Source organism: Gorilla gorilla, chromosome 8 (assembly GCF_029281585.2).
Source record: "Gorilla gorilla gorilla isolate KB3781 chromosome 8, NHGRI_mGorGor1-v2.1_pri, whole genome shotgun sequence".
Classification (NCBI taxonomy): Eukaryota; Metazoa; Chordata; class Mammalia; order Primates; family Hominidae; genus Gorilla; species Gorilla gorilla.
In genome coordinates, this window is record NC_073232.2 from 16,160,002 (window position 1) to 16,183,735 (window position 23,734).

General features: G+C 44.2%; 1 protein-coding gene across 3 annotated transcripts in view; it reads right to left on the reverse strand.

Annotated features, from left to right (window-relative positions):
- The window catches only part of SFMBT2 (Scm like with four mbt domains 2), a 252,747-nt gene that overhangs the window by 18,188 nt on the left and 210,825 nt on the right, over positions 1-23,734 (reverse strand). For all 3 annotated transcript variants that reach the window (XM_004049039.5, XM_055353186.2, XM_055353187.2), the window contains 3 exons: positions 23,606-23,676; positions 20,740-20,879; positions 11,803-11,912 (listed from right to left, as the gene is read on the reverse strand). In XM_004049039.5, the coding sequence (XP_004049087.3) occupies positions 11,803-11,912; positions 20,740-20,879; positions 23,606-23,676 (321 nt within the window). The remainder of the gene's footprint in view (positions 1-11,802; positions 11,913-20,739; positions 20,880-23,605; positions 23,677-23,734) is intronic.

The following is a 23,734-nucleotide window of genomic DNA, read 5'->3' on the forward strand; positions in this document are numbered from 1 at the left end:
GACTGTATGATTGGGACCTGGAAACCGAGTGAAGACCCCCAGCCTTGCAGACACTGGCAGCAAGTGGCTTCAGTGTAAACAGAACTGTAACGGGTCTCCGGTGGATGAGTGACAGTTAAAGGAAAAGGCTGCTGTATCTCTCAAGTGTAAAGGGAGCAACGTGAAATGGTAATACCGCTTGCCATACTCTGCCCATGAGGGTAACTGGCCACTCCTCTCCTCTAGGTTGGGATGGTGAAAGATTGCTCCAGGAACTAAAACTTGCTTCCACCTGCTCTCCAGTCCCCCCGGCAACCCCCTCCATGGCTTCGGTTGCTTTCTCCGAAGCAGTAAATCGAATCCTTTCTGAACATGCACACCTTCACTGCAATTCCCCACAGACTCAAATCTTGACTGAGTGATAGATAGCGGATGAAATCATACTGCAAGGAGAATGCACGCTGGAATCAACAGTCCTTCATACGCATGTCTATTTCTTATTAGACTGAGGTCTTTGGAAAGCTACAGTCTATTTGCATATTAGGAAAAAATAAAAGGCATTTCTCCAGTTAAATCTCCCCCCGCCCCCCGCAAAAAGCGGTAAATCTAACTGAGGGGCCTCACATAGGAGACCTTCATTCTTATTATATGGATTGAACCATGTCCCTCCTAAATTCATAGGTTGAAGCCATAACCCCCGATAGGACTGTAATTGAAGATGGGGCTTTCAATGAGGTAATTAAATTAAACGAGGTTATAAGGGTGAGGACCTAATCCCATAGGAGCGGTGGCCTTGTAAGAAGATGAAAAGGCTGAGTGTGGAGGTTCATCCTTGTAATCTCAGCACTTTGGGAGGCCGAGGCAGGAGGACTGCTAGAGCCCAGGGGTTTAAGACCAGACTGAGCAGCATAGTGAGACCCCCGTCTCTACAAAAAATTTAAAAACTACCTGGGCACGGTGGGGCACTACTGGGGAAGCTGAGAAGGCTGAGGCAGGAGGATTCCTTGAGCATAGGCGGTCAAGGCTGCAATAAGCTATGATTGTACCACTGTACTCCAGCCTGGGCGACACAGTGGGGCTCTGTCTCTTAAAAAAAAAAAAGAAGAAGAAGTTGAAAAGCCACCAGGGGTGTACATGCACAGAGACTAGACCACGTGAGGGCAGAGGGAGAAGGTGGCCATCCACAAGCCAAAAAGAGAAGCTTAAGGAGAAACCAACCCTGGCACCTTCATCTTGGACTTTAGGCCTCCAGAGCACTGAGAGAATAAACATCGTTGCAAAAGCCATGTGGCCTGTGGCTCTTTGCTGCACAGCCTGGGCTGACTGAGACAAGGCTCATTCCTCCGGTGGTGGGGGGTGACAAGAATGGGGACCTCCGGACTGCCTGCCTGCACCTCCCCACCACCCACACAGCAGCTTCTCCTGACCATGGCTGCTGCCTGCTTGTACCTTTCCTTCTCGGTTCACATCTTCTAAGGTTTCTCTGAGGTCCTCCTTAAGCACTTGTCTCTGATCTTAGAGGAAACACCAATCTAGACGAAGGGTAGGGAAGTTTTCCCCAAAACCTTTTCAACGCACTAGGAAAACGAGAGATCTGGAAATCCAAACGCCTTTTATAGTTATCCACAAGGAACTGATTTTATATATGGGAATCCAAAAACGTCAACAAACATTGCTTGAAGAGATGGCACTGTCTTGCCATCATATATAAATATCAAGTGCAATACTGCTTTCCTTAAACGTAACTATTTAGTGAAGAATAAAAATTAAGCTCCTCGCATCCCTCCCCACACCCACCCACACAACAAAGAATTTAGAGTGAGACATGCTTCTGGAACCTAAATATTGTCACTTGTTGCTCATCACTTTTAAGAAAAAAACTTCTCCTGCCCCAAGAAAAACCGCAGGTAATGAATTCTCCAGTGTAAAACTGGCAACCAGAGCTACAAAAAGCAGATTCGATGGGTTCTTGTTTTAAAATTAGGCACTACAGCCCTTATCCAAATATTTATGGGAATATGATATACATAATGCCTGGCTGAAAACACAAGCACTTGTAGGTTTCAATCACCTTTTGACAGATTTTTAACCCTATCATGGGTACAAAGTAATGGTCAGCTTCTCAGTTGGCAACAGATCATAGGTTTTTATTTCGTTCACATATCACCAAACTACTGAAATATGAAATTCCAGCTTTTTAGGAATGTCTTTCTAAAGACTGGAAAAATACTTTTCCACTAATAAATCTTTTTTTTTTTAAAGTATCAACAGCAAAAAAAATTAAGGATTAAATTCCAACTTGTACTTTATATCTGCGTACTCTACTAAATTTACTTCGTATTTATTCAGGGTCTTTCAGATCCCAGCCCCTGGGTGTTTGTTTTACTTCAGTTTCTCTGATAGGTCGAGCTTGACTCTCCATGTAGCGAGAACCAAAAAGTAATCTTCTGTAGATAAGATCATGCTTTAAATCCTACAGCCTTGAATGGCTGTTGGTTTCTCTAGGCCCTCCATTGACCCTATGCGTAGAGACTTCCCTCTCCGTGCCTTTGAAGAGGGACTCCAGGACCCACGTTGGGGCGGTTCTTGCTTATTGCTTTTGTTGCATTTTCCAAAAAAAAAACAAAAACAAAAACAAAAAAAAACAGCACAACTGGGAACACCGTATGTTCCTCGTGTTCTGGGAAATGGAGAGTAAAAATGGGAAATGTAGAATAAAAGTGCTTCACGGCTACATTTTCCCTTGCAGTTTTATCCACTATGAGTTTGGTGGCCCTACAGCTTTGTTGGAAAGAGCTCACTATCGAGATTCTTAAGAGTCCCTAGAAAAATAAAATAATGAGACATAAGAATGCAGGAGAAATGTGCAAGCCAGGTCAGATGTCAAACTGCAGAACGAGGCTCAAAGATGAGATGCTCATCAAACCTCCAGGTGACGAGGCACACACACGCGCTGCCACCGGAGCGACGGATGAAGGGAGCGGTTATCTGGGGGAAACAGAACCAGGGTGGCTTAATTTTTTCTTCCTAGTTTGGGATGATTTCATGGAAGCAAGTGTTTCAGTAAAACCTTTCACAATAGGGAAAAGCCCATCTAAAGGTATGAAGATTTAAATTATAGCATCATTTAAAAACAGCGGGCTCCTTTTCTCTTCCCTGCCCTTCCTGAACAATTCTGTTTAGAAGCCATGGCGGTGAGGGGTAGAGGGGACTGAGTAAGGATGGGGCACAGGCTGGGGAAGGTGGCGGATGACGTGCTGCCTGGACCCCTTCACTGGGGGGCTTGTTGCCCCAGCTGCTGGGAGAAAGCCTTCAGTTGTGGCCCTTTTATTTAGGTTTGCATTTTTTTTTTTTTTTTTTTTGAGACAGGGTCTCACTTAGTCATCCAGGCCAGAGTGCAGTAGTCCAAGAGCTCAGCTCACTGCAACCTCTGCATCCTGGGTTCTAGCGATTCTCATGCCTCAGCCTCCTGAGTCACTGGGAATACAGGCGCCCACCACCACGCCTATAGTGGTAATTTTTTTTTTTTTTTTTTGTATTTTTAGTAGAGACGGGGTTTTGCCATGTTGGCCAGGCTGGTCTTGAACTCCTGACCTCAAGTGATCTGCCCGCCTTGGCCTCCCAAAGTGCTGGGATTACAGGTGTGAGTCACCGTGCCCAGCCCCCTTTAGGGTTTTGCAAAAAGCTGCCTTGGCCCTGCCCTTCCCAGGAGGGCCCCATCCAGGGACTGACTGTGGAGGAGGTAAAAAGGCCACTGGGGCCCAACTCTGGACAGCCATGAAGAGCCTTTAACCCCAGAGCTGCTGCGGGTGCCTGCCTGGCCTCACTGTGGGATGATCTCTGTCTTCTCAATCCCACTGCCTTCCCCTCCCTTCCAAAGGCATTGGTCCCAAGGGCCCTCCTTGATGAAACCCATCTGGGAGGAACCCACCAGGGAAAGGGATGGAAGTGGGGGAGGGACGCAGGGAGGAGGCCGTCACATGTGGGGACAGCTGTTGGGAGGGTGAGGATACTGGAGAGATGCTGGGGCCTGACAAAATAAATACATACTCCAAAGGTGGAGAGCACGGGCCAGGCTTCCACTGTCAGAGCCGGAGTTGCAAGTATAGGGAAGGAAAAGGCTAGGATGAACCCTGGCGTGCTGGACTGGAATTGGAGCCTACGTTCCACCACAAGCGCACAGAAAAGGGTGAACACAGCAGGCCCGAGCCACTCCCGTTAGAAAAGCCTGCTTACAGGCAGATCACGAGGTCAAGAGATTGAGACTATCCTGGCCAACATGGTGAAACCCCATCTCTCCTAAAAATACAAAAAATAGCTGGGCATGGTGGTGCACACCTGTAGTCTCAGCTACTCAGGAGGCTGAGGCAGGAGAATCGCTTGAACCCAGGAGGCGGGGGTTGCAGTTAGCCGAGATTGTGCCACTGCATTCCAGCCTGGGTGACAAAGTGAGACTCCATTTAAAAAAAAAAAAAAAAAAAAAAAGTACAGGTACATCCCTAATCAGAAAATCTGAAATTCAAAATACTCCAAATTCTGAAACTTTTGAGTGTCAACATAATATAGGTATACTGCAAGTATTCCAAAAGCTGAAAAAAGATGAAATCCAAAACACTTCTGGTCCCAAGCAATTGGAATAAAGGATATTCAACATGTATTTGGGGGTGACGGGGCATCAGGCCTTCAACTTATCCCAAATCAATCAGGAGAATGAATAGTATCTTTATTCTTACTTCCAATATTTCTGTAAGTATGAGATTGTTTCAAAAGCACTTAGAAATAATATAAAGGCATGTAGTCATATAATGACTCAAACTATACCAAGCTGACTCTGTAGCAGACTTTCCATCACATGAGCATTTCTGAGCACTATTGGTTGAGTACACATGGACACATCCAGATGCTATCAATACATTAAGGATAAATTGATTGTGAAATCCAACTCCAACCTGAACCAATAAACAGGCTTGTTTTGGAGTTGGCCTACAAATTAGGGTAATTGTTGGAACAACTCTTTCAAAGGCATGCTGAACATACGAAGATACAGGCCTATTAAAAAAAAAGGAGAGGCAAAAGACAGCTCTAAGAGTTTACCAACTGGCTGGGAATTAACAGTAAATCTGCATTTATGTAATGAAGCTACTGACATATTCTCAAGGATCTTACAGCATTTGATCACTTGATCCTTACACGATCTTCCCAGGCACAGTGGACAGGGGTTTGAGCTCCACATGACAGACCTGGGGATGGCTGGGTAGGGGGATGACCTGTTCTTTCTTTCCTTTTTTTTGAGACAGGCTCTCACCCAGGCTGGAGTGCACTGGCACCATCCTGGCTCACTGCAACCTCCATCTCCCAGGTTCAAGCGATTCTCCTGCCTCAGCCTCCAGAGTAGCTGGGACTACAGGCACCCACTACCATGCCCGGCTAATTTTTGTATTTTTAGTAGAGATGGTGTTTCACCATGTTGGCCAGGCTGGTCTCAAACTTCTGATCTCAGGTGATCCTCCCGCCTCAGCCTTCCAGAGCGTTGGTATTACAGGCACAGGCCACCGCACTCAGCCTCATTCTACTCTTTATTTTACCAAAAGTGAAAAGAAGAGTGTGTTTTGTATTTTTACCTTCCAAGAAAGACTTACAAACAGCATACCAATGACATAACTTTGTAGGGAGGATGTGTGAAAAGAACAACCCAAATGTCCAACAATGATAGACTGGATTAAGAAAATGTGGCACATATACACCATGGAATACTATGCAGCCATAAAAAATGATGAGTTCATGTCCTTGGTAGGGACATGGATGAAGCTGGAAACCATCATTCTCAGCAAACTATGGCAAGGACAAAAAACCAAACACCTCATGTTCTCACTCATAGGTGGGAATTGAACAATGAGAACACATGGACACAGGTAGGGGAACATCTCACACTGGGGCCTGTTGTGGGGTGGGGGAGGGGGAAGGGATAGCATTAGGAGATATACCTAATGTTAAATGATGAGTTAATGGGTGCAGCACACCAACATGGCACATGTATACATATGTAACTAACCTGCACGTTGTGCACATGTACCCTAGAACTTAAAGTATAATAAAAAAAAGTTAAAAAAAAAGAACCACCAAAAAGCATGAGATAATGCTTTTCACTTTCTACTGACACTGTGAGACCAAAGGGTGAGACGCCGATGTTATTTAATACACGGCCCGGCAAGGCTCTCATAAACACTAAGTTTTTGAAGCATATATTTCAAGTCCCAAGAAGACAAAGTAAGAGGAAAATATTAAGAGACAGCTGAGCTCGCACACAATAGAAAACTCTCTGGCAATATAAATAATCTCAGAAAGAAGGAAAATAAAAGCAACAAGCAAAAGATTACTGAGTTGGAACTAAGGAATAGCAAAGACAAAAAAGGTGAGGGAGGAGAAAGTTGTAAGGGAGAGGTCCAGGAAGGAGAGCCTTCATCTCAGTCCTCAGATAGACCTTGCCGTCCCAGCACCTCTGCATCACTCAGGTTGCAGAGAAATCTGGAGGGAAGAACGCAATCTCATCTCCACAAGCTGAGCACATCAGGAGGGGCTGGGGCTGGCAGCGCTCTCGGAAGCACACTTTGAGACAGTAAAGGAAGTCACACATCAACAGTGGGAAACACGGGAGATGCTCTTGCTGGTTGTCAGCGCAGGACACTGAGAACCCCAGAGTCCAGAGAGGATTATTTTAAGCTCAAGATAGTGGAGATTCGACAGATACAGCAAGAAGTCTTGTTGGAGCTCCCATTATCTGCTGTAAAACAGAAACTTTAGAGAAATGGAGACTGCCATAAATTCCCTCTTTGGGGGCAGCTTCTCCTCCCAGGAGACAGACTTAAGAGTAAAGCTGCCATAAATCCCCTCTCTGGGGACGTTTCCCGGCCTGGCCATGAAGAAGAGAGAAAGACCACTCACACCTGCATAAACAAACATTAGCACAAACTTTCTTACTTCCCACTTGCTTTCCTCAAATCCAAGTTGTCTTTCCCAAAGCAATCTACTTGTTCTTCCGACAAAAGCCTTTGCTCCCAGCTCCCTTTCCCGTACTGAGTTGGATACAGAATCCCCAAACGACTGACCCCCCACTCTGAGTTATTCATCACTGAGCATTCCCTCCGTATGAGCGTTACACATGTAAGTGGGCTGTTTCTTCTCTCACTCACCTGTCTTTGGTCAGTTTAACCTTCAGGCTCCCAGTCTCTGAACCTAAGAGAGTGGAGGCAAAGTTTTTCCTCACTGATATCAATATATGTGTGGCCTTCCACTTCCTTCCCATTAGCCAAAGTAGGGATTTCTTTCCACGTCCAAGTGCATATGGCAGGGGTGGAGACAGAGAGAGGAATATGGAATGATAAGAATGCCGAAAAAATCATCTCCTCTCCTTCAGTAGCTGGTATGTTTTGGCTGTGTCCCCACCCAAATCTCATCTTGAATTGTAGCTCCCATAATTCTCAAGTGTTGTGGGAGGGACCTGGTGGGAGGTAACTGAATCATGGGGCAGTTTCCCCCATACTTTTCCCGTGGTAGTGAATAAGTCTCACGAGATCTGATGGTTTCATAAGGGGAAGCCCCTTTTGCTTGATTCTCATTCTCTTCTCTTGTCTGCCACCATGTGAGATGTGCCTTTCACCTTCCGCCGTGATTATGAGGCCTCCCCAGCCACGTGGAACTGTGAGTCCATTTAACCTTTTTTTCCTTATAAATTACCCAGTTGCAGGTATGTCTTTATCAGCGGCATGAAAATGGACTAATACGGTAGTTAAAAGTTGAGAAAAATCTAAATAGATTTTGAGTCAAAAACAAAAACAGTGAAAAAGCCAACACTGGTGTAACAATCCGTTCATAACCACCGGCACGGCCCAAACAGAATGCCACTATGGTCTAAGTTCCATCATTCGCCCTCAGAATCACCCTTATGAGACCTTTTAACAAATCTCGTCGGGCAGGGATAAGGGTGTGGGAGCGGAGGATGAGGTTCTGGTTCTTCAAGCTGAACTCACACCCTCGAATGCTGGAGGAAGAATTAAAAGAGGAAGGAAACGGTGACTCTGAGAACCCTGTAGCAATAGGGAAGCTTTACAAGCTGTGGGAAAGCCTCTGTTCTCATCAGCAATAGTGAGGTACGGTTCTCGCTTCCTTCAGAACAAAGCTTTCACTTCACTGGTCTCATTCTTGGTCACTGGACTCCAGGGTCGGGAGAATGGGTCACTGGTTTTCAGCCTTAGGACACCCAAACTCCTCAGAAATTTCTTTCTTCCTTCTTGCCTTTAAGTAATGGGAACTCTGCAACACATGGGCATGTATGTTTATCCCAAGGAGACCACTGCTCCTCCAGAATGTCCTAAGCTGGCCTGTTTGAATCAGACACGCCACACGGTGATCCAGTGATTTCAGGTACACACATACACAGAAACGCAGTCTTCCCTTCAAATAGACTGGTTCATGGCTTTGCTTAATGCGAAGTTCACCTCGTGTGTTTTCAGGACAGCAAACTACATACACTTGGGCAAGGTAAACAAAATTAACAAATGAACAAACAAAACCTTTTCCGGTGAAGTCTCTCAGTTAGGGAATCCTTTTTTTACATAAATCACTTTATAGCCAAATGTTCCCTGTGGCAGTTCATAAGATAAATGCTTGCGTAAAAGGACAAAAATTAAAGTCAAATAAGTAAAAGCACACACAAAATTAACCACTGCTTATGAAAAAAAAGAAACCACAACATCTCCACAGAGCTGAGCATGACACACCTAACGGTGAAGATCTGACTTTATCTCCTTCCCTCTGATAAGTGACAGTGAGCTCTAACTCACGTGAAATCCTACCAGGATATTTCCTCTTTAAATATTCTGAATAACTATAACACAGGACTGGAAGAATTATTAAGCTTCTGCCTGGCTTTTATAAAGATGATCACAAAAGCCATTCAAAGAAGAGTTAAGACAGTCTTTTTATTTTCCCTCGAGAAGATTCTGTAACATGCTGAAAAACATATTTAAATGTCTCTAGATGCAGAGAGGTGGAGGGCTTTTTTTTTTCTTTACCCCCCAATTCCTCCTCCTGTAATTCAAAATAATGCAGGTAAATTGAGCATATTCAAATTCATTGGCAAGAAAGAAATTTTCTCTTCCGGAACAGAAATGAACTACATGAGAAGCCATTTTTTTCCTTGGCACAAAAGCTAGCAAATTTTTGCTTTTCAATACATGTTGAAGGTAATAATGATAGACTCCTCGCAAGTTCAAATATTGCAATAATTTCTTTCTATAAAAGGTATGGTTGTTGGATAAATAGGGGAAAAATCACCCAGAGACAATTGTAGGTAACAGTGTAAGTTTTCATTATGTTTACAAGTCAAAACCTTTACAAAGGCACCTTCATCCTCTCAAGTAAATGGGTCTTTACTCTTAGGAGGTGGAAAAAACAACCAGAAATCCTAGATGCCAAATGAGAGCAATCACACTGCCTTAGGGATAATCTCACATCCTCTCTTCCTGAAAACAGTCTTTATAATTGTGTACAACAGCTCCCATAATCAACCAAGAGGACTGAATGTCATATGTATATATGACATATATATACATACATATACACATACATACATACTATACACACACACACACACACACACACACACACACATATATAAAATATTTTATTTGTTGTAGAGACAGGGTCTCACTATGTTGTCCAGGCTGGTCTTGAATTCCTGGGCTCAAGCTATTTGCTGCCTCAGCTTCCCGAAGTGCAGGGATTACAGTCATGAGCCACCACGCCTGGCCTGGACCAAATGTCTTGAATGCGAGTCTCTCCTCTTGTACGTTAATTTATTCATGACAGAAAACATGCCTGCCTTTCAGCTAAATGGGAAGATGCCAGCTCTCTCCCCTCCCATTTGCACCAAAGAAAATAGCAAAGTTGTCAAGATCTAAAAAGTTGTCATTTCACATCAGAAGGGAAGAGGTGACTCAACACACAGTATCAGAGCAGGAGAGCTCCCGCTGACTGTAAAGCTGTCATCATTAGCAGCTGCTTTGAGACGCTGCTATGATCTAGCACAGTTGAAACCTAGTTCAGACAGACATTTTCTCATTAGAAGTTGCTGTGTAAGAGTCTGCCATGGAACTTTTTGTCATATTTGATATAATAGGTAATATGCTGCCTTTACAATTCAGCAGAGCTGGGTTTCACCATGTCTGTTTTGATTGTATCAGGCTGGATTTAATAAAAAGCTCTGATCGACTTGGTAACATGAAAACTAGTGCAAACACCTGCAAAATGAACTTCCTCTCACTGTGGAGCGGGAGCGAGTTTCTGGCTTATTTAGAGGCAGGGGAGGTTTTAATGGGAGCTAAGATTTTTGTACTTTTATTATATCTGTGTCCATTAGGTGTACATGGACTGTATTGAATTTTGCAGAAAAGTTTTAAAATAAGAAGGATTTCTCCATTATAAACACTTGCTTATGTTTTCTGCCCCCACTACTACTACAAACTTATAAGAAAATGTGCCACTACTGCTAATGATCTCTTTAAAGTAGAAAAATATGAAATATTAGAAAAACATGTTTTTCTCTGAGCTATAGGTGAAGCTCACTTAAATATTTCTTGAGAAAGAAGGAAATGATGAAATGTAGCAGCATCGTTAATTGGCCTGCCATTTTCTGCAAATAAACCCTCTTCTTATTTACATATATTATCTTACACTTTGGTGATTTGGCAGATTATGATTAGATCATAAATAACTTTTACTGAATCTAAAACCCCAGAGTTGTTCAAAAATGACACCAGGAATGCTAAGTGGATTGCTGGCAATGAATGTTGAGTGTGGCACAATCTCTAAACATCTTCAGTCACAGTACTAGTATAAGTTAACTATAGAGGAAAATATTACCGATCATACAAATTATTTCTTATTTCTCTATTTTCACTATGAATAGGGCAGGTGCCTTCTCTAAAGGAGGCTTAGATATACTCTAGCCACTGAAAACTGCTTTACTCTTTTAAAAAAACATCATTTCTCAAATGTTACATCTCAATGATCATTAAGAAGTCAACTAGTAAAACCTATTCTATTTGAAACCCATAGATGAATATTAAAAGTCCTCTCAAGCACTCTAAACAATTATTCAACATAAAATTATCTTAGAAACGGATCTTTTTCTATGTGCCTAAGCAACCAAGTTCAAGTACATTGATATGGCTCCTGCTCTCAATTTCAGAGGTCAAGAAACTTAAAGAAAGCAAAAATGTCGCCTTTCCAATTAGCCTATTTCCAAATAAAAGAAAGTTACTTGACTCCACGTCAACCCAGATTTTGCTGCCATTTACTTAACACAGACCAAACATGCCCAGGTTCCTTTTATCTTTGAGAACTGTCAACTGCCAGAAAAGAGAGCATTTGCATTTAGCATAGTCTATATAATATCAAAAATGAAGAGGTGTTTATGAACATAGTATAATAATGATGAGGGATATCCTCTTTACAATTTCCCCCCTTTTGCTCAAATAACCTATTGGTCCTGAAACATACCAAGTTTTTATGATGCTGAATGTTTAACATAATAAAATATTAGTTAAGGAAATCTCTACTTCACCTTAGGAATCCTAAGGCTTAAGGCAATGCTGTATGGCAAAAATGCCAAGAAATTTACATGTCGTCCATAGAACTGCAGAACGAACGTCCTTCAGTTTGTTCCATTTCTCAGGGCTGTGTCACAAAGAGAAGTGGCAAGTTTCAAAGTAGCATGGGGAAGTATTACAAAAACCCTTGCTTTCCAGAATTGAAAACACTTACTTGGCCTTCAGCGTCTCCTCCTGGAAATTCCAGTGGGGATCTTCTACCAGCTGTAATTCTCTTAATACCCTTCCAGGCTTGTAGGCTGCGTTGATTATCATGCTAAGAACCTTTGGGGGAAAAAAATAAGCAGACTGAGCTGCAATTGCATTCATTCCTACTAACACAAGGATGCTTTGAAAACCACACCACTGACATTTAGGAACAGCTCGCCATTACACCCACATGAAGTGAAGAACCGTGATTAAGTCTGATAGAACACTTGCCAGGCTAACACTGAGTTGTTTCACCATCCACGGACAAAAAGCGTGGTAAAATCCAATCTCTCTGGCTAGAAAAGTGTGAACCACTCTCTAGAGGGGGTGGCAGACTCCCATTAACTCTTCTAGTTGCAGAAAAGCTGAACCATTTTCACCAAAGAGCAATTTATTGTACTTCAACAGGATTACTCTTCAGTTGGATAGGCTACTGAGAATTTCATTCTTTTTTTACAGATTTCATAAGGAACTAATGAAACGGAGACAATCTACTCATGCCAACACTTCTGGAGAGGCTTCACATGCTTGCAAGGAGGGTAACAAATTGTGTGAAACTCTCCTCTTGCAGGCTCAATTCATGGACATTTAATACTAGGGCAACCCTCTGAAATGTGAATATTTTAAAAGAGAGTCTGGAATATCCAGCGCCATCCAATATCATATTTCCTCCATCCACCCCTCACTCCCAAGTCCAAGAAAACAAGCATGTGTCTACCATGGGGCTCAGAAAGAGGAGGCATTTCTAAGAGTTCCAGCTGCTGACCCTGGGGAGATACGATGTTCCTGTTAACCTCAATGAGCTTCTCTAATGAAAGGGACAAGGACCTCAGACCCCTAAGGTGCTCACCTTTCAAAAAGCAAATCATCATTAATGATTAACATTGATGAGTTCTGGCACATTCCTGGGCTGCTGCTGTTTGGATAAAGACCTTACAGAATGTGAGAGTGCAAAGCAGAGGCCTATGGTGTGGAGTTTCATGAAATGATCCTCTGTGAAGCTCCACTGGGTGACAGTAGCAGGAACAAGACAGGGGGAGCACGCAGTGCCCATGCCTCCTACAGGCTGTCTGGGTGCAGAAGTTGGAAGGAGCACGCCAGGCATGGAGCTCACATTTCGGATTTCAGAGCAAAATACCATTGAGAGAGCAAAAGATACACCTGAGTGAGATAGGAGACTGGCACTAGTGCCTAAACACTCACTATCTTTTAATGGAGACTATTACAAATAAATGGAAGGAGATGGGAGAATGTGGATGGAATTTGCTTGTCTCAGTTTTCACGGGTCTGTCATGTTCTGGAACGTTGTAACCAGCTTGGTTTGCACCCTGATTTATTTCTGAAAACAACAAAGCTTTCTCAAGTTGTAACAAAGGATTCACTCTTAAAATACTTTACACTACGCGGTCAGCCCGGCGACGGCCTTTTCTCTGCCTGGGTAACATTTTGCTATGTTCCAAGGGCCTCAAAGCTACCCACCAAGAGAATGTGGCTTGCCAAGGTGCTAAAAAGCCATGACAAGGCGGTGCCGGCAGTTTTGTTGCGTTTGTGTTTTCTGTATTAGAATAATCATCTGATTTTATTGTTTACTGTCAGTACAATTTACAGAAACTCAGTTTAAAAATAAATCTAATTAGAACTGACTGCAATAATGCACACAGTGTTTATCAACAGACAATAAAATTTCAACAGATTCTTTTCATTGGGTTTCGCTGAGAAAACCCCAGAGCTGCATGTTATTTGCTGCATATCGAGATGCATTTTGACTGTGAAAAGAAAATGCCTTTTGGAGTTCAATTCAGCCTGGGAGCAGGCAGCAATTAAATTATGAAAAGCATCAGATATTGAATGTTTTTCCCTTGGCTTTTCTTGATGCCACATCATCCGTCTCCAAATTCAACAAGCTCTCTATAAAACTTTGGAATTGTGAGCTGAATAATTTCTGTGCACATGACAACGTCATGTATTATAGTTACCTAATGAAAATAACTAAGTGGACAGCTGCTATGACTAGCCACAGTTAGACTGAATTATTGTGCTTTGCAAAACACTGGAGTTCAGTTCATTATGTTCTTGATCAGAGAGGGTAGCAGGGAGCCTGCCCCTGCCCCCAAACTAATAGGACCTTAGGTGTCTCATCTTCCTCCACTGATATGGTTTGGCTGTGACCCCACCCAAATCTCATCTTGAATTGTAGCTCCCATAATTCCCATGTGTTGTGGGAGGAACCTTGTGGGAGGTAATTGAATTGTAGGGGTGGTTTCCCCCATTATGTTCTCGTGGTAGTGAATAAGTCTCATGAGATCTGACGGTTTTATAAGGAGTTTCCCTTTTTGCTTGGCTCCCATTCTCTCGTCTGCTGCCATGTAAGACATGCCTTTTGCCATCTGCCATGATTGTGAGGCCTCCCCAGCCATGTGGATCTGTGAGTCCCTTAAACCTCTTTTCCTTTATAAATTGCCCAGTCTCAGGTATGTCTTGATCACCAATGTGAAAACGAACTAATACATTCCCCCACCTCATTTCTCAGCTCTTTTACAGTAAAATCCTTAAGAAGAGTCTACACTCAACAGCGCCTTTTCCTCTTCTTCAGTCCTCTCTGGAACCCAATCCAATGGGGCTTTTCTGTGTCCACAATGTCCCTGAAACTGTCTTATCCAGATGCCTGGTGAGGGCACATGGCCGAAAGGCTGGGCAGCTCTGGGTCTATTCTCACCCTGCCGGCAGGGGCTTCCCTGTCTTCCACCTCACGCTCTGAGAGCCTCACCTCCCAACAACGGCCAGGGCGATCCTTTCAACAGGTCAGATCAGGCCTTTCCTCTGCTCTGTTCTTCTCTTAGGATTGTTCTTCCTGGGGGAAACCCTTCCAGACCATCCCTCCCCATCCGGGTCTTTACTCCAAAGTCCGTATCAGAAAGGTCTCTGCGAGTATCCTCTGTACACAGCACATTCCTCCCTTCATTCTCCGGCCTCTCATGGATAACTTGTCTTATTATTAGTATAGGATTATTCCGTAATTGGCTTATTTGTTCACCGTCCACCCCCACTAAGATATAAGCAGCAGGAAATCAGGGACTTCATTCTGTTTGCTGCTGTATCCATGGTAGATACAACTATAACTGGCAAGAGTAGGTGCTCTATAGATATTTTTTGAATTAGTTCAATAATTTCAATATGGGCTCTGAAATTAGATAAAATTATTCTGTTCATCTAAAAATTAACAATAAATTCACTCCAAGTATTTGATACCATATAATCTACATGAATGGAGGCTCAGGAGTTATCATTTGCTATTGCTTTTCATTACTACAAAATCTTATCCTATGCTCTGATAAGAAAGTTCATCAAATTTATCTTGTCTTCTCTATGAGAAAATAATAAAGAAAAGCCTGACATGCAAAAAAAAAATGTGCACTTTTCCTTTGCCAACCTTCCCTCAGCACCCCAGACTATGTGAGTGTGTTAAAGTTCACACCCACCTGTAAGCCTGGTACATTATTCTTAGTGGGTTAACTAATGTTCAGCATAAATTGAAAACGGCAGCAACAAAAACACAGCAGAGTATCTTCAAGAGGCCTGTCTGCATCTGTCTTTGATTCCGAGGACTGACTTCGCTGAGGTCAGCTGGGTAAGACATTCCCTCTGTCCAATATCACTTGGAAAAGTCCTCGATACGAGACCATCATTCCTACTCCCTCAACACCTCCTCCCCTGGGTGTTACCGATAAACTTACGACTGCTTCGAAGAATGAAAGCTCTTCTCCTACCACCAAGTCTATGAACACTGAAGGCTGCTTGGGGCAGCCGACTTTCAGGATTCCGACCAGAAAGCTTTCTACTTTTTAGGTACATGTTGTTGTGAGTGATAGCCCAGGACAAATGCTCAGAGCTCCACAACGAAGGGGAAATTCAAACAGCACATGACAGACTCCCCAGATGTGAGAGCCAGACACCCCAAACAAAAAGACGGAGGGAAATCGCTTAATGCATCAGCCACAGGGGCAGAAATCGAAACCGTAAATAACAGCTGAGGCCAAATCCCAAACCGCCAGGTCCCACTCGAAAGATCCCAAACTGCAGGTGACCAGGAGCCAGAGTCACCCGAGCCCTATGGGGGTCGGAGGTCACATCACTATTTGCAGTGGGGCGTCCCTGACTCAGGGCCGGGGGTCCCGGGCACACCACATTCCGGTCCAGGGGTGCCGCACCACTTCTTTGATTCTGCTGGTCTACGCCTTCACACCCAGTCTTTGGACCTCAGCTGAGTGCCCTGGTCTCATCAGCATCTTAGCAAACGGGGTGGAGAGTTACACTGGAGCAAAAAAACAAGCCCTGAGAAGCGCCTCATTGCAAAGCATCCTGGGTGCCAGGCTTCCTGGGGCTTTCTCTGAACTCTTAAGCACCAAAAGAAGAAAAAAGAGAGCAGAAAATCAGGCGTTCTATTTCTACCTTTCTATAGAAGGTTACAGCTCATCGATTTCCTTTCTATAAACGTTCCTCTCTTAAGCTCCTGAACCTGGACTGCCAAAAAGCAGCACACAGGACAGGCCAGGTCTGCCGCCGAGCAAACACAAGTGGAGAGCCCCTGCCTGCTCAGCACCCCTAAAACTCATGCGGAAAACCCACAAAGGGGTGCCCACAGATGGCCCACATGAAAGGCATGTTTCTCTTTTTTTCTGAAAAACAGAAGTTACATACTGTCACTGACATTTACATACTGATATTTTAAGCCAAATAAATTCTAAGAAAAACCACAAGGCTCCCCAAGTCTCTGAGAGACACCCTGGGATTTTCCCCAAGGACAATGTCCCCCCACCATGATGTGTGGAGTCCCTGTGAAGGCAGAGGCTCCATCGCCCCGCCCAGGTGCGTGTTTTCAGAGTCGTTTCTGCCAGGAGCGCTTGGCTGGTCTGCTCTCACCTTCATCATGGGTCTGTGTCTGCAGCTGAAACAGTCACTCCAGGACCCACGGACACGAGTAAATAGATTAGATGTTCTGCTCCCCGTTGGCCTCTTGTGCCCAGGCTGGCTCACTCGTTTGCTTTCTCTTTCTCACACAGACACTAGCCTGATACACTGTCTATAAAGTGAGGACTACAGGCCTGGTGATTCATGAGATGGTATGTAAGTTACAAGGCAAAAATTTCCTGAACACCTCGTGCAATGCAAAGGAACACAAAGGCCGACAAGATTCTTTTGGTCATAGGAGGCGAGCAATCTCCTGATATGACATAGATCATAGTTTATCTCTCTTTTGGGGACCCTGGTACTCCGGGAGAGGTTGGAGTAGAAGGATTTGGGATAGAAAAAGATGATCCCAATGGACAATGACCCTACTGAGCATGGACATGTGACTTAGGATAAACAGCATCACCACTGCCTGTGCCTAACAACTCCACCCTCCATGCAACTGGGCACGGGCGTCCTGTAAAAGGCCCAGCATGTGAGGGGCAGTCACTGGCTGGGCCTGCGTCTCCACGCCAAGGCCTGCTGCATTCTGAGTTTGCTTATGGGGTACATCTGGACCTCAGTGGACCATTGAGTGACTCTGGTTCCAGCTTCTCCCAGGTCCCCTACCTCCCCTCGCTGCACCCCCTCGAATTGAGGCCAGACACGCTCGTGGTCCTGCCAAACCCCACTCAACTCTAACACCCATCACGTGAGTAGAGCCATGCATTAAAGACCACTTTTGCCAGAAACTTTGTCCTCTCTTGTAAAGCGGTCCACTCAGACAGAACCCAGAACTGGACTCTGCAGCCTGCACTGAGCCTTGCCAAAGACCATGTCTGCATCCACACCCCGAGACGTTGTCTATTTCTGGCAGAACAGATCAGGGTGAACCACTCTCACTGCACATCTCCTACACATAAAGTGTTCAAGTTCCTAATAACACCGATGGCCAGGAAAAGCAATGCACTCTGTCTTTACTTCCATTACCTCGTTCTCTTTAACTAAAATGAAATTTGAAGCTACAGAGGTTCTGGTACTGAAAGAGGAGCATTAGCGTAAATATTAGCTTGGTGGCACTTACATTTTTCTTGCACTCACAGAACTAAAGCACTCACCTACTTTTTTGTTTTGTTTTGTTCTTCTTTCTTCCTGCCACATGCATTTTTCAAACATCAGCAAAAAACTAGTTTTGTCATTAGAAAACTGCTCTGGACTCGGCTTTAAATTTGGCCGCTGGCACCTATCGGAGAATTGATCAGGGATAACCACTTCTGACTTAAACAAATCATTTAGTAAAGTAAAACAGCCAGCCCCTCAAGACAGGCTGAAGCCAAGGTCATCTTGTGTGTTAACAGAGCTGGCAGATAAGGGAAGGTGTCATTTTAACAACGGAACACGTCACGTGAAACAGGCTTGCAGGCAGCTTCGAAGAAGCCCATCAGCTCTCCGTATTTTTGTCAGTTGTTGTGTCCTCATCCTATCACTCAAAACAAAAACAGGCAGAAATACAGGAAGACAACATCGCCCTAGTGGAAATCCATTCACAGACTGACAGCTGTGGCAGACGGAAGAAAGTCAATTCGCGCTCTAGGGTCCTATTTCCGATGGTGGCAGAAATTCTTATGTGTAAACCTGGCTTGATTTCTGTTTGGATTGAGTTTAATATCTGCAGGGATCTCCGATCTGTGCCAATTTATTCGCTTAGCATTAACTAGTGGTCCTGCTGCTTAACCACACCGCAGAGCCCTTCCCAGGGTGTGGCCCTCCCAACTCAATCACCCTTTCTCTTTAGCTGTGAATTTCTCATATATGGAATCCACTTGCCACTTAGACTTAGTGAGATGCGTACGGTTTGATTTCAAGACCAAATGCAGAAATGAGCTATTTACAAGGAACGCAGCTCCATTCTGCTGCTAAATGAAGATGTGTATGAAGGGCCTGGTACAATGGCCAGGCCTGCAATAGACTCGAAACACGAACAAGGGCCCTTTCTGGGTCCATCCCTTGCAGTATGCACATTTCAGGTGCTGTGAGGATCCTCTCCTCTTCCCTCCTTCATCACCCGCACCCCAGATGCCCCAGCCTTGTTCCTGCTCCTCTCCCTACCAGAGGCAGGCCACCTGTTCCGCAGTCCCCACAGATTGCAGATGCCTCCGGTGTGATCTCACAGCGTGCATGCCAGATCCTGTCCCAGAACCTGGGACCACGTGGCTACATTCTATTTACGTACTCATCTTTCCCATCGACTGGACGCTCATGTGGGCCAGGGACTACCTGCTTAACATTCTACATGCTCCCAAATAAATGACCACAACAATAGCCTTCTCGATTTCTGACAGGTTTCTTCTAAACTGTAACCTCTACTTCCTCTCTCAAGCAGATTTTTTTTTTTAATTAAAAGGTCTTTAACTACGAATGCCACTGATGACCAGGAAGAGAAAATGCCCTCTGACTTCGCTTCAATGGCCTCTTTCTCCTCAAGTGAAATGATATTTGAAATCACACCGAGGCTCTCGCGTGGAGGGAAAGCTTGAGTCTCGCATCCCTCTGAGGGTGCCCTATCCATAGATTCAAGTCCAAATCACTTAAAATATCAGAGAAGGCCTTTCACAAGCAGGCCCCATCCAACTTGCTCCATCCAACCTCACACTGAAGCATCAAGGCAGGCCAGCTTCCTGTTTTTCTTCTCAAAATCTAATGCACCCTTTTATGCCACGGTTTATCTCCAGCCTAAGTTCCTAAGCTCCAGCCATACCTGACTTTCCTTTCTGAAACACACCTTGAATGTCCACCTGTGTGGCCATGCCCACGCTGTGCAATCAGGATCCTACACACTCTGCCTAAGCCAGATGAAATGTCACTTGCCATATATTTGTCCTCCACTCTACTCCCAGGACACGGTGTTTCTGCCTCTCTCTCGGACCCCCAACTGTACATCAAGCTGAGGATTACATCGTCTCCCTAACAAGAGCAGGAAACCCCAACAGGCAGAAGGCAGAGCCTATTTCTTTTTTAATCCAATGCTTCCGATGGTGCCTGGCTCCTCAAAGTTACCTGACAAACATTTGTTCAATGGATCAATGGATTGCTGTGCCTGCAGAATTTTAAGAAACATTCATCATGGTACAGTGGCAATAGAGAATATCCATTTGGTATCCTCTTTCTTCAGAGAAAGCACGGATACGTGTAAGAAAAGAGCAGAGATAAGAGTTCCGGGAAGAGTTTGGAAACTATTCCAAATTTCCAATCTGTCTCCAAGCACTGTCTGAGGCTATGCTAGAAAAATGCAACGGAGAAGAAGCCTTCATCAACATCCTCAGGATTCACCTCTCTCTGCAGGTCGTCGCCCGAAGGCAGCAGGAGAAATGGGGAGCCACAGCCTCCAAGTGATGGGCCTGGATGTGACCCATGACACAAACCTCGTCAAAGTACCTGGAGACCATCGAAATACTTACCATTACCTCCCGTGTGCAGGTACCAGGTGCTGGGAAGAGATGGATGAAACAAAAAGATGGCACAGCACCATGACCCGGCCAAGGAGCGCCATTCTCAGTGATTAACACCCTCTGCTGCCTCATGAAGTCCTCTGTGCCATTCCAGGCTGGTTTACCTCTTTGGAAACCTCAACTCCAGTCCTAGGCCCTCACTCCACACACAATCTTCCCTCTGTCTTCCCAAAGCACTTCATTCAAATCTAGTGCAACGTTTCCCCCTAATTCGAGGGAAGGCAGACGTGTGTCCCTCCCCCTAGATGGGGAGCCTTTCATGGGTCAGAGCATCATTTTTCCATTTGTGTATCTCTGGCTTCAGCCCACAGGATGGAGAGAACGGAGGTCTCGGTAAATGCCAACTGAACTGCTTCCAATGTCTATTCCCTCCTTCAGAAACTGAGCCCACAGCTTTTTAAAAAATCCTGTTAAAATAAGCCAAGGTGATTGTGCACGGGCTTTACCTCTTTAAGAACCAGCACGCATTTGCCCGGTCCCACCGACTGAGGTAGCTCTGCAATCCTTCCTTTGTTCAGGTAAGGGCCTGAGAAACACCTGTGGTTGATGAAGAGCTGAGGACAGCAGTATTTCCCGTTGACGGTTCCTGCAGGGGACAGCAACATAGTCCATGCTTAGGACCACAGGCCCAGACCCTAGGGGACCCCTAGACCCTTGCTTCATCCACATGGTCAGGGAAAAGGACCACACAGAGCTGTCCGAGGTCTTGGCTGATGGGGAGTCAGGCGTAATAAAAGCAATAGAAGCCAAAATGAACACAACAACCGTGACAGCCAGTGTCGTTAGAACTGTAATTAGGAGGCCACACTCTAGTTCCAAATTGTGACAAAGCAGCAGAGAAAAACAGATGATTTTCTTCTTTTGAGAAAGAGGCGCTGTGTCCTAATAGCAGGACATTTTATATCCTTAATGATACCTTAGAAATTCTGATGCATTTTTCCAGATTGTATGAATCTGGTGTTCATCATGCCACACAAGTGTGTCAACTTCACCACACACAGAAGCATGCATGTGCCTACAAACAATATATGATATTTTAAACATATTCCATAAATTATTTCCTGCAAGATATTGTTTGTTTGCTTAACAAGAAGTTTCTGAGATATATCCAAGTTGGTCAACGCGGATCTAGAAAGTTCATTCATTTTTTTACTTCTTTATTTGACTCTGTTGAATTAATGTAGCATCATTTAGCTGTCTAGTCTCTTACTGATGGATATTTACTTGCTTCTACTTTTTCAGGACTGTCAACAGTGCTTTCATGAATATGATTGTGAAAATCTTCTACACGTGGGCAACAGAGTGTTGCAGGTGGGTAAGAAGAGTGGGCCAGCTAGGCCACAGGTCTGCGTATCTGTATCTTCAGTTTTACTAGACATGGCCACGCCATTCTCCACAGTGACTACCCCAATTGACACTCTTGTTAGCACCATGGAAGGGCTCCTGTAGTCCCACATCTACCCCAACAATGGTTCCTGTTGCACTTCTCCACTCTGCCAATCTGAAGACGGTGAAGTAGACCTCACTGCAGCTTAAGTGTGCATTACCTGTATTCTTCTTTCAACTCAGAAAGGGAATAGTGAGAGCTGCTGATCTTGCTGTCTCCAATGCCATGGGCAAGCAGAATAATTAAATGATAAGACCTCAATCTAAAGTTTCTTTCTTACAGGTGGTGGCTCATGCCTATAATCCTAGCACTTTGGGAGGCCGAGGCGGGTGGATCACCTGAGGTCAGGAGTTCCAGATCAGCCTGGCCAACATGGTGAGACCTCATCTCTACTAAAAATACAAAAATTAGCCGGGCATGGTAGCATGCGCCTGTAATCCATCCTGGGTGAAAAGAGCAAAACTCTGTCTCAAAAAAAGAAGAAACTTTTTTGTTTTGTTTTGTTTTGGAGACAGGTTCTCACTTTGTTGCCCAGGCTGGAATGCAGTGGCGCAATCTCGGCTCACTGCAACCTCCACCACCTGGGTTCAAGCAATTCTCCTGCCTGAGCCTCCTAAGTAGGTGGGATCACAGGCATGCACCACCATACCCGGCTAATTTTTGTATTTTTAGTAGAGACAAGGTCTCACCATGTTGGCCAGGCTGGTCTCGAACTCCTGAGCTCAAGCAATCTGCCTGCTTCAGCCTTCCAAAGTGCTGGAATTACAGGCATGAGCCACCATGCTGGGCCAAAAGTTTCTTAATGTCTATAAATGTAGAATGAGGTTTCACTTTTGGCTAAGGGAGTCACCGCCCCCACCCTGACTCTACCCAAGCTCCAAGCTAAGCAACACTCACGGTGGAATTTCTGCAAAACCACTGCTATTAATTTGGGATGGTAATTTAACAGTCTAGGAAGGCTTGTTCTCATAAAGACTTCAACTAGGAACCAGCAGAGGTAGGAAGCAGAAATGTTATTCTTCTGGATATAAAAGAAAAGGAGTAAAATTACAATTATAGACTATGAAAGGGTAGCTGGCATGGTTCTTTTAAAACCATTCTAAAGTTTGAATTATATAAAACAGGAAGAATAATGAAGTCCACAGCTGCATTTACATGGAAATTTTTTGGTAGGATTACTCTGCCTTTAGATTACCAGGCCTGCAGAAAAACAAAATTTTAGTTAAATCTACTTATAAAACTGCTCTTTACTACCAAGATAATCTCCTAGTAGGATTCTTCCATGACATGTTGGTTTTAATCCTGGAATTCAGAGCAGGTTTCATTTTGGCTTAGAGAATAGACTTTTTAATCAAGTCTGATAATGTACAAACATGTCTATTACCAGACTTGATGGTCAGAGGGTAGCTCACAAATGTATTTTCAAAGATTATTGTAAGATGTAAGACTTTACACATTAAAAAACATATATTGTTCACAGCCAGCTCTTTAGAGGGTTTTAAGGAACAATTCAAAAGCCAGGGGCGACTTAAATACTAACGGCAAGTGGAAAAATGCAAGTGGAACGGAAATAAAATATCAAAAAAGAAATTGCCTAATGAGATGATATTTTCAACTCTTTCCTTTTCCCCATGATATGCAGCCCTAATTTGGCTCCTAATTTGCAAGTCACACATAAACCCTTTTTCTATAGACTAGAACTATCTAGAGCTACTGGCCAAGAAGCAGAAAAGCAGAGGCACAGAGAATTTCGCTTAGAAATTTTTCTTTTTAAAAAGTAGGTATCCGTTCATGAGTGGCAATGGAGAAAAACAGAATAGGCTCAATGTTGAGATGTATTCATATCGACCTAGAAACCTATACATGTCTCTGCTCCCGGCTGCACAGTGGGAAGGCACAGAGACCCCCTAAATGGGACTGATTACCTGTGGTGTCCAGGTGAGAGAATAAACAAAGGTCATGAGGTATTTTCTTAACAGGCACTGTGTGCGGCAATCTGTCAACAGAGAAAATAAAACTATCAGGGACCACAAGCTTTAGAAGGAACTACTACA